Source organism: Dipodomys ordii, unplaced genomic scaffold, assembly GCF_000151885.1.
Source record: "Dipodomys ordii isolate 6190 unplaced genomic scaffold, Dord_2.0 Scaffold55, whole genome shotgun sequence".
Lineage (NCBI taxonomy): Eukaryota > Metazoa > Chordata > Mammalia > Rodentia > Heteromyidae > Dipodomys > Dipodomys ordii.
Window position 1 is genome coordinate 1,091,429 of NW_012267271.1, and position 14,369 is coordinate 1,105,797.

Below are 14,369 nucleotides of genomic sequence, written 5' to 3' on the forward strand. Positions count from 1 at the left end.
GTGGTAGAGCGCTAGCCTTGAGCTGAAGAGCTGAGGGACAGCGCCCAGGCCCAGAGTTCAGGCCCCACGACTGGACCCCCCCCCCAAAAAAAGTGATCATATGAGGAAAGTGGTAGAAAAATCCGAGACTCAACAGTGAATTTTAGAAGGGGGATTTACATTGGTGAAAGAGTGCTTGCCTAGCATATGCAAGGTCCTGGGTTCAATTCAAGCACTGGGGAAAAAAAACAAAAACAGTGAATCTTAGAAAGCAGATGTCTAAGACAAGCCTAAAAGATGGTATACTGGCTTTAAGCCTTTCCCCTCAGCTTTCTCTGTACCCACTCTTTATAATTTTACTATCTTTTATGGCTTTGTATCACAAAGAACAAGAAATTGCAAAGAATTTGAATTACTGCATCACTGCCCAAAGGTACTAATTTCAGATGTCCCAACTTTAGGTATTTCTGACCACACATTATTCCAAAAGCCGTTTGATCTTTCTAGATGTATATTCCCTTTAAAACCTATAGATACAATCTATTTCAGTCTTCATTTCCTGGTATAGTATCTGGTAGATATCTGTTAGATATCACATTTACCAATCTTACCTCATAAGTAATGCACAAAGCAAACCTAGTTTCCTAAGCTGTTTTGACCACCAAAAACATGGAGTAACACAGAAAATACAGTCACTTGTAACTATAAGGATCTAGTAAAAGAGTCATTTTTAAATGTAATGCACTCAATCATTGATTGTGTAAGTAAATCCTTTGGATGAGATTCTAATAACTTCACAAATTCTGCCCCATGATAGAGTTTCATAAAAGTTTACAAGATAATCCAAGTATAGAGGCATATGCCAGTAGTTACAGCTACTCAAAAAGCTGAGGCAGAGAGGGTGACCTGGACCTAGAAGTTTGAGATCAGTTGATGAGATTCTGTCTCAAAAACAAAACAAAACAGTTTTCAAAACCAAATGTGACCATACTATTTAAAGTGGACCTAAATTGAAATGTCTACCAGCACCCATTCTGGGGAAGAATAGGAAAAACAAGAAAGCTCAAAATTTTCCAAAAGAAAGTCCAATTCCATTCTTTGGAGCTAGTAAACACAAGGCACAGTGCACCACAAACCCAAAATCTTAATTCCTATTTGAAAACCTCTGACTTAACTAGAACTAGCAGAACTGTTGCAAAATCAATGTCACATTCCATTTAAATGAGATAATCTCTTGCTTATGAGTCCCTGCCTGATAATAACAGGAAGAAACCAAATGTTATCATTTGTTTTACACTTCATGTAACTATACACATCATATTATATAATGTTGGAACAATGGGGCTTTTTTGTTTTTGCAATACTAGGTATTGAATGCACAGCCTCACACTCACACATGCTAGGCAAGCACTCTACCATTTGCACTATGCCCCTCAAGCCTGTTTTGGGGGATTTGTCTGTACTTTCCCAGAGGTGTCCTTCCACCTCTGCCTCCCAAGCAGCTGAGATTACAAATGCATACCATCAGGCCTGCCTTTCATAGCAACAAAAATTCTGAGCTGTCGATAATTATGAAATTTTTTATTAAATAACATCTTTTTAGTGAATCAGTGTATGCATAAACTTTGCAATAGAAATGTTTAGTCTCTGCCTTACCAAAATTTGGGAGACAATAAGAAAAGTTTTGGAGCTCACCAAAAAAAAGGTAATCATTGACCTGCAAATAACAAGTCTGAATATTATCTCTACTGTCATTTGAATCCAAATCTTCCAACTGATTTACCTAGTTCATGAATAACTGGAAGCTTAAGAAATGTTTTCTCTTGAGCATAGCTGAAACATGAACAGATGAAAACTCCATATTTAAGCAATTACATGCAACTTAGAAATGCCAATTTCCATCACAATTAGGCCAGGTTATGCAACATATTTTTGTTCCTTTCTAGTATATAGTTGATGTGTGTTTTTATAATTTGCTTAACTGCCTATAGTGAGATTTCAAAATCACATAGGCCACGTAAAACCATGAAAGAAAGGGCACCTTTTTATTTTTCCCAATGTGCCATGTTTCTACATTGCCTATAGAGTTTGTACAAGAAACACTGTTAGTTTCTATATAAAGACTTCCATAAAAATTTTACAGTTTCTATAAATGCATGAAAATTGTTGGTTTCATTATAACTTCTGTTTCAGTGCCAGTGGGAAAAAAATTACCTGCAACTCTAAATAGTGATCTACATATACTGGGTGGATAAGTGTGCTTAGACTGCTCTTTAAAGTTCTAAAACACACTGTATTTCATCAAAGTAGACATGAACACAGTGGCAAAGCAACTTATAGAATGTTCAATTCTCGTCTTCACTTTGAGGACAAACAGGCTATTAAAAAGTGCAATTGGGAGAGCAAATTATTAATTCTATATAATTTAGTGTTAGAAAACTACATTACAAATAATGTTTTAAAACTTTGTAATACCTATTATACTGGATACATTACAAGGCTATCTATGGAAATCTTCTTTTGATAGGTTACTGTATGTTTATTGCAAACTATCCCACAGTATTTATTATAATTACTAAAGGGTACTGGCTTCTTAATCTGAAAAATATATAATGTTTTGAAAAATATATAATGTTTTGCTGACAGTAGTGACTATCATTTGTTAACATGTTAGTTTAGCTATTCTTTTCTCCTTTAATTCAATTAGTACTCATTAAAACTGAACTAAGATAATCAGTAAAGTTTTATCAATTATTTTCATAATTATGAATGAACACAGTAAACATAATGGAGTAATTATAAAGCCACCTAATTAACTACAAAATTTTCATGGATTTATTCATATTTTTTCTTATTTTTAATGTCTGATTGACATATCATCTTTGAATAACCATTTCTAGACAAGAAGCATTATTATTACTACTACTATTATTATTATTATGCTTCTGTCCTTTTTAAAGAAAATTTTCTACTGGGCAAGCTTTGATTAAGCACCACAATGCAAAAAGTTATTCCAACATACTAGAAAAAAAAATCTAGAGAGCTATCCAAATCCAAATTAACTCAAATTTTACCCATAGGTTAGCAATCTTAACTCTGAAAAGACTATTTCATAATTATATTTATGAGAACATACATTGTTTTAATTTCAAAGGTAAGCTGATAGAAGATTTTTTAAAATACAAGATCCTTTTCAAGTTAGGATCCTACCAATGTTGATGTTTTGGTATTTATTCTACCTAAGTTTTAAACAAAAGCAGATGAATGAGTAATGTGAACTCTAAAAAAAAACTTTCTTTTGCCTTTTTGTGTTTGCTTTTCACTTAAAAAACAACAACAAAAAAGGTACTACATGTCTTTCAGGAATTAACCAAGCCTCTATTTTCTGGTTTAAAGATAGCAGGCTTATTATATCTTAAATAAAACAGAGTGCTATAGTGATTTGATAGTTTTAAACCACAAATGCCATTGTGGTCTAAGGGTGTCACAGACAACTTAAGGAGGAAAAAAAAAAAAAATGGGACACAGAAATCACTTTGTCAGTAATTACAATCAAGAGTCCTAAAATGTGGCTCAGGCCGCTCATTACTTCTTCTCTGTATCAAGACCCTTATTTACATTTCAGATTACATTTTTTATGACACAGTAAGATCTATCAGAGCTGAGAAGACTGAAATAATGAGGGGAAAACATTTTAATAAAACGTGTTGGGTCTGCATTACTTCTGTGACAGAAAGAAAGGCTTTTTTCTGTAGTGATGGATCATTTATTCTGCTTCTAAACGAGAAGCAAAAAAGATGAAACTGATGAACTTTTACTGCCCATTTGTCTTTAGCAGACAATTAAGACCAAAAAGATCAAAATGGATTATCATACCACGCAGACAACTGGCCCAACAGTAATACATCTCCGGGACCACAGATTTGTAACTCTCTTTTATCCCTCCCCTTTCTTCTTACTTCTTTTTCCACTCTAAAGGCAGTGCTAGCTTTGTGGCTCAAGGAGAGCCAAAAGGCTGGTCATCATTATTCACTCACAGATGTCAATCTAACCTCCCTTTTTTCTCAGTTTCTAAAGCAGTGAGCCACAATAATTTGTGACAGATTCTTTTACTGTAAGGTACAAAGAACACACAGAATAAAACATCTAGCAGCAGCAAGCGTCTCTGATCAAGTGTGCTGGTACATGGGAAATACACTATATGTAAAAACAAGCATTGGTAGTTTAGCGAATAAGGAAGAAAAACTGGAGAGGGAAGGGATTGTGTATGTGTCTGTGCACATGTGTGCATACACATGCAGTAACATATACTATACTTTTTGGTCAATTATCTTAAATATTCCTAAAGGATTACATCATAAATGTTTTACTATTAGAAACCGTTGTCTAGATTAAGTGCAGATTCAGCATTTAAAGTTTGTATATAACAGAACTATTTCTAAGAATTTATGACAGCACAATAAGGAGAAAAATTTACTGAAACAAATGATATGGTGTAAAAAATACATATAATTAGAATTTAAATGATTTTAAAAAAGTAAAAAGAAAAAAGCAATTCATATTTTCATTAACAACAAATATAATTCTCAAACTTGGGAGCATGTCTTCAAAAGCAAAATAGATCTTCATGTCTGAATTACATGAGGTCAAAGGGAATTAATTTGTCTCAAGTTGGAGATGTTGTTAAATAGTGATATATACACCCCTGTAAGTTTATATCTAGTCCATAAATACAGTTCTTCAAATTTTAAAATTATGTCACTGGTGTAAACAAAGAAAACAATACTACTACTATCATATGAGCACCTTTAAAATAACTAAAGCTAGAACAGCTTTAAATAAATAAGTAAAGCTATTATTGTTTACATTCCTCCTACAATTTTAATTATGCCATTTTCATTATATGAAATGACAATGGTTTGTGAAGCCTTTCTTTGATCAAAATAAGAAGAACTTCATAACATGAAAATACCAAATCAGTAAACTAAGTTGCAGTTGCCACAAAAGTATAGAAATAGTCTGTATTAAATCATTTAAATAGGGATACAGGTGGACCCATTGCAACAATGAGATGTACAAGTCATTATGTCGAAAACGAACTTTACAACTTTGGTGGGGGACAGTGGGGGAGCGGGGAGGATTGGGGGGGCAGGAGGAGGATGGGAAGGGATGGGATGGGGAAACAAAGGAGGAGGCTACAATGTTTGATAAGAAATATACTCATTATCTTGCCCATGTAATTGTAACCCCTCTGTACAGTATTTTCACAATAAAAAAAATAAAAAAGAAAAAGAAATAGTCTGTATTTCTCACTGTACATACAAATGCATGCATATAGTACATGCATGCATATACACATACCTTTTTCAAACATGTACACATATACATGTACTTAGAAGAAATAAACATAGAAAGATAAATACCAAATTAATAGCAGCAGTAATCTATGATTAATAACAGATGATTTGTATTTTCTTTTTCATTCTTTTTAAAATTTATTTTAGCTTTATATTTTCAGCATTTTTGTATAAACATATTACCCATGCAATTTTTAAAGTTATACTTTAAAAAATCATGTTGCTCAAATTTTTCAGATATAGTGAGATACTGTGTTTAGAGGAATAGACACAGATGGTACTATTCTATTTTAAATTTTCTCCTACACTTTGTTTTACTGGATAGTTCAGATCATGAGATCACAAAGGTTATTTACTTAGACACAAAATTTTAGAACAATAACTTTCTTAAGATCTATAGGCTCAAGTACGTTCAAAGTAATAATTACCTAACATTTACCAAGGGGTAGAGAGAAAATTTTTAATATTTTTTTAAAGCATATGTTAGTCTTGAGATAAGGCACAAAGCAAATCAGACCAGTTCTCTTGGGTTCTTGTAGAGTAAGATCTCATCTCAAAGGATGACATTACAATGCTTATCCAGTTTCATTCCTGGTCACATTATAACCCCTGCATTTAAAAAAGATGTATCAGGCCAGTACTGGTGGCTCATGACTGTAATCCTAGCTACTCAGGAGGCTGAGATCTGAGGATCACAGTTCAAAGCCAGCCTGGGCAGTAAAGTCTGTGAGACTCTTATCTCCAATTAATCATCAGAAAACCGGAAGTGGCACTGTGGCTCAAGTGGTAGAGCACCCGCCTTGAGCTGAATAGCTGAGGAACAAAGACCAAAAAAAAAAAAAAAAGATACATCAGATTACCTTTCTTGCCATTAAAAAGGCCACAATGCAAGGTGTTATAGCTACTGGCCTAGACACTTCTGTTCTATTATATTTATCCTCATTTTAAGGACTTTTTATGTATTTGTGCAAGTACTGGGGTTGAACTCAGAACCAGGGCACTGTTCCTTTTCCTTTTCTTGTTTGTTTGTTTCTGCTCAAGGCTAGGACTCTACCACTTGAGCACATTTTCATTCTGGCTTTTATTTGGGGAGGAAAGGGGTAGTTAATTAGAGATGAAAGTCTCAGACTTTCCTCCCAGGATTGGCTTTGAACAATGATCCTGAGATCTCAGCCTCCTGAGTGGCTAGGATTAAGATGTGAGCCACCAGTGTGTCCAGCTTAAAGGCTTTTAATAGGAGAAAAATTAGATGATTCTATTTCAAAAACATGACTTAATTATGTACAATATCTCCCATGTGAAAGGTTTTATAAAATTGCTTTACCAAGGGTAATCAATGATGCTTTTGTTTTCAAAATGCTCAAAGAAATATACCAAGTTACATACTTGAACTAGAAAGGTAAAGTATCAAACAAAGCTACAGAACATCTTCAGTATTTCTCGACAAAAAAATGGAATCTTGGATGAATAAAGTAAAACTATAAAGAGTAAAGCAACACCAGAACTTCAGTGTTATTATATGAGTAAAATATCCGTTACACCACCATTCTGTCTGCAAAAGGTGGAAATTTGAGATGGTAGAATCAACTAGTCAGCCTTAACTTTTGCTATAATCATTGGAACCACATTGATCCTAAGAACTATTTATGCATGCGTGTCTTCTTCTTTTAGTACTATGGTAACAGGTAGTTTCATCATCTATTTCAAATTGTAGGAAATTATATAAACTCCCTCCCTTTTTGGTTATATAGCTTCTTGGCTGCTTAAACAGCATTGGAGGGTAGAAGGAGAGTTCATGGATTGCTTAATGAACTACAGATGACAACATACCTCAAAGTAAAAAGTGGTATCTGTGATAGGTTTTCTTGCTTAGTTTCTGTACATCTTTTCCCTGAAGGAAAACTCCCAAATCTAGAGCTAATGTTTTCTATCCTACTTCTCTGTTTTACTTTTTGTCTTTGGCTCCTAATTACTGCTTCTATTCCTTTCTAAAATTTCATTTATCTCTTTCAGTAAAAAGAACAGTAATAATATGTTGAACAACTCTGAAATAAATTTTGTCATGTAAAAAATTAATTACGCATTCCAAACCTGGTCACTGTAGTCCTCCGGGAATTGCCTCTGCACCTCAGGATCTGTAAATAATTGACAGATAATATTAATTGGCTTTGGATTAGTGAGCAAGCAGAGGATCACACATTAATATTTGATCAGAAGATGATAGCAGCCCTGGCAGGGGATCCAAGGGGGGCAGCTGAGGCTGCTATGCTGATGAGCACAAGGAAGGGCTCGGCAAGACACTCCCATTACCCTCCTCTAGAAATATAAAAAAGAAAAATTTTAAAGACCTGATGCTACTGTTAACTTTAGACTATTACCTAATGCAAAAAATCTTGCCAACTGCAAATTGTCCTCAATATATTTTTTTTCCAGAGAAAATGAGTTAAACCTGCTTGACTTTTCTTCACTAATCAGCAATCTCCTTTACATCATTACAGATGTTGCCTTGATAAACCTAAAGCACCAATTTCAGACTAGGGAGAAAGGGAGAGTGGGTAAAGAATTCTTTCAAGGAACAAAGGGAAAACTCTACACTTTTTAAAATAAAAAATATTATTTCCCAAGTGCTTATGAACTCATGAAAATACAGCTAAATTTAGATATTTTCTTCAAAACAGAACCAACACTTTTGACTTGATGTTGTAAACCAAATATTACAAAAATGATAGTATAAGCTAGTATAGATCTGCTAAGAAACTATAAATTTTCCTAGGCAAAAATACCACTTGCAAATCTATTCAGAGTAAAATTACTAAATGGGTCACTGGATTCTTAAATCATAATTGCAAGATAATCCAACACCATGTCTGTAAGTCAATATAGAAGTGTACTAATTAAAAGCTATTAGCCCTCCATTTACTATCGATTTGGGAAACATTCAATCTTTTCTAATAAGAAAAAGACTTGGTACTTTGGCGTAATGAGAATAACTTCTATGTGGGAAATCATGTATCAGTGCAAAGTTTATGGGAAAGCACAGTATTTGAAGGTATCCCCTTTTAATAGTGACCTCACAATATATAGTACTCACTTTCCAAAACACCAACTTACAGAGAAACAGTTAATTTTCTTAAGTGAAGAATCAAGAAGAAAAAACAGTTAATTTTCTTCAGTGAAGAATCAAGAAGAAAAAAATGAAAGGCCTATCTGTCTACTATATTTAAATTCTAGAAATATCAGTTTTCAAGTCATTAAAGCCAATTGATATTAAACCCAAGATAAATAACAAAAACAGCTGGGCGCCGGTGGCTCACGCTTGTAATCCAAGCTACTCAGGAGGCTGAGATCTGAGGACTGAGGTTCAAAGTCAGCCTGGGCAGGAAAGTCCGTGAAACCCTTATCTCCAATAAACCACCAGAAAACCGGAAGTGGCGCTATAGCTCAAGTGGTAGAGTGCTTGCCTTGAGCTGAAGAGCTGAGGGACAGCACTCAGGCCCAGAGTTCAAGCCCCACGGCCGACGAAAAAAAAAAAAAACACAAAAGCAAAAATAATCAAAAGTCACACCAAAAGCAGAAATACTTTAAAAGTCACACCAAAAGTAGTGTTTACCAATATGGTTGGTGCAAAAGAGTTGAAATTTATATGCAGACCACTTTGGCACTTGAGCTACCCTTCTATGTGACTTTAAAAAGCAGGGATCATTTTTTCTCTTTACTTTCGACTTCAACTGCTAAGAAGGGACAAATGATGTTTCTACATGGTGAGTAGCAGAATCCTAGAATAACGTCTTCTATAGGACTTTTCAAGGCAGCTCTGTGCGCCAGATGAAGAAGTAGCTGCCTGTTTTTGGCCTGAACAGCTAAAAATCTCACAAGGAGTTGGCTTTCTTGAGACAGGAGGTCAAAGGTACTAAAACCAGGGGGGAAAGTCCAAAATACTTGGTACCAGAAAGAAATATTACAGATTCTGGATTTTTTTTTCTAATATTTGCTTCACTGGTTGACAGTTGACCATTCCTAATCCAAAATTCTGTAATCTATAATTTTGAGCATTTCAGTTTTCCAGATTAGAAATGGTTAGTTTGTTCCAGGCCTATAAGGAGGAATTAGCTATCAGGATGCTCAACCAACCTCCAAGTGAACCATGGAAAGACAAGGACCTAAGAAAAAGAGCACAGTGGCTATAATTCCTGAAACACACATAAATACTTAAAATTTGGTCCAAACTCTAAGCCACTGCAAGCTGAAAACCACAAAATTATGTATTGCTTGTTCTTTTTCTTCCAATTGTCATGTGGCTAACACTCTACAGCTAGAAAATTTCATACAGATATGACTCCAATATTAATCTTTAATATCATGTCTTCCTTGTAGTAGTTTGTGTTTTTTGAGAACCCACAAATATCAATAGGAATTTTAAAAAAAAGAGACCTTTTTCTATCACCATGTTGTAAAGAGACAAACAGTAGAAACCAAAGTGTGTGGCACATTCTTCAATTTTTAAAAAGTAAATTGCTTGCTCATAGGCAAAGAAAACTTCTTACATTTCTTTAAAAGTCTTTTCATAAGAAACCATTAGAAACTAATCACCATAAAACACATTTTTTCATGTATACAATATAGCAGAATTGAAAGCAAAACAAAAAAAATGGCAAAAAGAACAATCTGCCTTCACTAATGTAATGAAGGGAGGGATGACCCTGACATGCTAAGATGAAGGCCATTCCAATCTTACTATCCTAAACAAAGCCTTGATGGAAGACTTTATAAACAACATCAACTAAATTCCCAAGACAATCCCTAAAGGTATAGCCCACATGTGAATAGAATGTTCCAAGACAGTTCACACATAATTCACCACAACTCATGCACAAAATAATTAAGTATAAAATTTTTAGTTTTAAGTCTTTTCTGTAACCCAAAAAGTAAACTTCATTTGTCTTTTGCATTTTCAAAAATACTCTTTTGAAATAAAAGATAAATGTTTTTAAACTAAAATCCATTGTTTCGTACATTTTCAGAAATACTTGAAAATAAAAGATAAAACTTTTTAAACCCAAGTCCAAATTATCAAGCTCCATTCAATCAGCTCAAAGATCCAGTCAGATAGTTTTTAAAACTATGAAAAGCCATTCTGTAAAAATGAACTGACAACAAATTATTTGAATTTTCTTTTTGTACTGGAGAATGAATTCATTTTTTTTCACATTAAATTGATCTCTATGCCATAATGTCACCAAAATATCGACATTGGAAATATCTGAGTTAAAAAGGTCCAAAGACAATCTGCTTTTCTCAAGCAACACAACACCCGCCCTACTAACAGTTTCAGCATGGCACATGTACAAAACCTAGCACCCTGCAGTTAAGCAAACCGCCTTTAAATTTTCTGTCTGGCAGCAATCCACTTGCGTGTCTGTATGTTTTTACAAGTACTCTATGTATTTCATTGCGTCAGCTGCATTTCTTTGAGTTTTAAATGGTCTGGGAACATTTTATGAAATGTTCTATATCTTTATATGGAAAATAACATATACTGGAAAACTGCATCAGTCTAGTATTTATATATCTATTTCTTTATCCACCATCCAATGCTATAATTACTAATGTTCCAAAACACCTTCTCACATTCATACACCTACCGCCAAATGCAGTGTCACCAAACAGCTAACTTTCAACATGAAAATCTGTAGCTCAAAGTACTAACATGGAAAAAAGTAACCTAAAAATTTGTTTGGGCAATTGACAGAACAGTTATTAACATATATCAATGTTTTCCCCTAAGAATTGTCTCTAACCAAAAAAAAAAAAAAAAGATCAAGAATATAAATTGGGAGCTAGATAGCTCATACCTATAATCCTAGCTACTCAGGAGGCTGAAATCTGAGGACTGCAGTTCAAAGCCAGGCCAGGCAGGAAAGTCTGTGAGACTCTTTATCTCCATTAATGTACCACAGCCCCAGTGGTAGAGTGCTAGCTTTGAGTAAAAGAAACTCAGGGACAGTACCCAGGCTCTGAGTTCAAGCCCCAGAAACAAACAATACCTGAGGAGGGGGTGAGTACTGTAACAGAGTCCTGATCCCAGTACTAGGTTTCTTACAAACTTAAAAATGAATTTCGTCATTTTCCAGGAAAATACTTTTCAGAATATTGTATCTAAAATACCGCGTGCCAACAACATTTATCATCTGATGGAGTCCACATGTCTTTTAAACAAACAGTCCTTAAAGAGGCAATCCGTTCTTAACAAGGTTTCACATTATGTCAATGTGGTGAGCCACCAACTTCTCCCAGCACTGTGCCATCTATCTACAACTCTTCCTCCACAGAAACACATGCACCACCTCTCTTGAAGGCTACAAAAGCATTGCCCCATTTAAAACAGTCATTTCACTGTGTTGGACTCCCATAGCATAATCTCTTTCAGCAAACATGTCCATGCCCAAAGGGCTATGTCTCCACAGCAGGAAAAAAACTGATCTCCAGAACAAGCAGGTCTTACTTTTCTTTTTTTTTTCTTTTTCTTTTTTTGAGAGGCTAGTTTTCTTCAATCTCAATAGTGAATGTTTTCTAGTTTTCTACTACACATACTTTAAAATCTTTAATATGATACACCAGATTGCCACAGGATGTTTAATTAATAGAATAAGAATTTGGGCAAGACTTACTGGAAAGGTACTATAAATTATTTTACACAGGCTCCAAATCCTTGAGTTCTGCCTTAGGCTTAAAGTTCCTAGAAAACCTGGTAGACAGGTCTTTTACAACAGAAATACAAAATAATTCATAAAAGTACTGTGGTTATATATGAGAGCTCATTTGCACACTAGTAACTTGTATGTGCATACACACATTCACAAACACACATTCTCTCCCCCCGCCCTCAGACAATACCAAATTATTTCCTTGGTTCTCTCTGTCACACCAATGAATCCATTTAAAGAGTTAAAGCATGACATGCTTTTAACTGATTACTGAAAAACATACTGACTTCATTTTGTATAACATCTACCTGAAAGTAGACAAGAAGTTGCAAATGTAGTGGTCAACACCAAACTCTGCTTTCACTTTTAACATTGTAGGTATCAAGATAGAAAACATTATATTTAATGCCTACTGAATTTTTCCAATCATTATCTCTATGGTACTTTAGTCAGTAAAAGACAAAATATTAAACACCTTTTGAGCATTAAATAATAAAATCTGCCTTTTGAAAAGCAAGACTTTAATGTTAACCATAAACAATATAATCTCATTGTTCAATTTCATGGAATTTAAGATACTAACTTCTTCACTCCCAACCATAAATGTTAATCCAAGCTGTAAGCAGATTTAATTTTCCAGATGAGAAGATGGGAATATCCTACAAACAGGGCATCAGTTCATTGCAGTGTTTAGTGCCTAGTGACATTTTCAATTCCATACACCAAAAATGCAGTCTCAGAAAATAGTCTAAGAATTTGTACTACTCTTTGGAGTACCAGCTCAAACTTTTTCAAAACATATTTAGAATAAGCTTCCTTTTTATGGTCAAGAAGAAAAGTTAACTCTATATAATGCAGACTTAAAGTTTCCCAAGATTACAAACTGGACTGCAACAAATAAAGAGCTTCAAAGACATGGCCTATAAAACCCATTAAAGCTGCAAGAATTCACTTTGTTTTATACTGTAAAACATCTGAATCATTAGTTCAGCATGTTAATTGAACACAATTATACTAACAAAGTATTCCTTTTATACTTAAATTTTAGTTATTAAAAATAACATTTTAAAGCAATGTTTTAAATGGTTTAGTTAAAATATCATGATTTCCTTTCCTTGACAAAAAGATGTCTTTCCTTTAAAAGTAAAAATTACTTTTTAATTACTAATTCAAAACTGCAGATTTGACCCTAAAGTGTCAAAGGTATCTCAAAACTATTTTTAAAAAAAATTTCAAAATATTGTATTTGGTCTCCATGTACAAACAGAATTTGTTACTTTTTAAAAAATCCATTTTGTATTAACTTTTTACTCTGAAACTTTAGTCTGAAGCCTAAAGACACAACCACATTGAGTCATCTCAATTTTAAGTCATGATTGCATTCTAGTATTTTCCCCAATACTAGAAACTTAAAATACAATTATTATTTTACAGCAGTCAGCCTGATCACAGAAACAGGTAACCATCTACATCTGTAATAAAAGTACAAATCAAATTATTTAAGGTAAAAGAGCAAAACCCACCTCAGTATGGAAAGCAACGGAAGCAGTCACATGCCCAATTCCTCCTCAGACTAGCACACACTGCCTTTCCGACATATCCTGCTCTGCTGTGGCTATTTATGCATAAACAGCAGACACTGACCTATTGTTTCCTGTTGTTGGAGTTATGAATGTAGTACAGTTACCAATTAAATGAATCAACAAGTCCTAAATGCATCAGCTGCTGTATAAATAATGAGTCTATTGAAATTATACAGTAAAATTTGGAGTTTCATCTTTCCTTCTGGAGAAGGCTGATAGATTTTTAACCAAAAAAATCCAATATTTATTGGCATTTCACATATTTTTTCTCACTTCATCTACTAAAGAAATATAAATCTGATCCTTAATCTAATTTATACCCAGTATACTCCAAAATCAAACATAAGGAAAATTCCTAAAGAACTTTAAAATGGAAAAAGAAAAGGGTGCTAGCTTGGGGGAGGGATTCAAAAAGATATGTTCACTTATGCCTTCTTCTCTGCATCTTTGTTTTCCTCTTTATTATTTAAATTTACATATTTGGGGATTTTTTTTTCAATTGGTTCATCTTTTGGAACTAATTCTTTTTTTTTTTTTGTCGGCCGTGGGGCTTGAACTCTGGGCCTGGGCGCTGTCCCTCAGCTCTTCAGTTCTAGGCGAGCGCTCTACCACTTGAGCTACTGCGCCACTTCCAGTTTTCTGGTGTTTTATTGGAGATAGGAGTCTCACGGTCTCTCCTGCCCGGGCTGGCTTTGAACCGCGATCCTCAGATCTCAGCCTCCTGAGTAGCTAGGATTACAGGCGTG

At 34.3% G+C, this 14,369-nt stretch overlaps 1 protein-coding gene across 1 annotated transcript in view; it reads right to left on the reverse strand.

Annotated features, from left to right (window-relative positions):
* Positions 1-14,369, reverse strand: part of Dennd1a (DENN/MADD domain containing 1A) — a 445,652-nt gene that overhangs the window by 366,106 nt on the left and 65,177 nt on the right. The window contains exon 3 of the mRNA XM_013021256.1: positions 7,428-7,471. Within this exon, the coding sequence (XP_012876710.1) occupies positions 7,428-7,471 (44 nt within the window). The remainder of the gene's footprint in view (positions 1-7,427; positions 7,472-14,369) is intronic.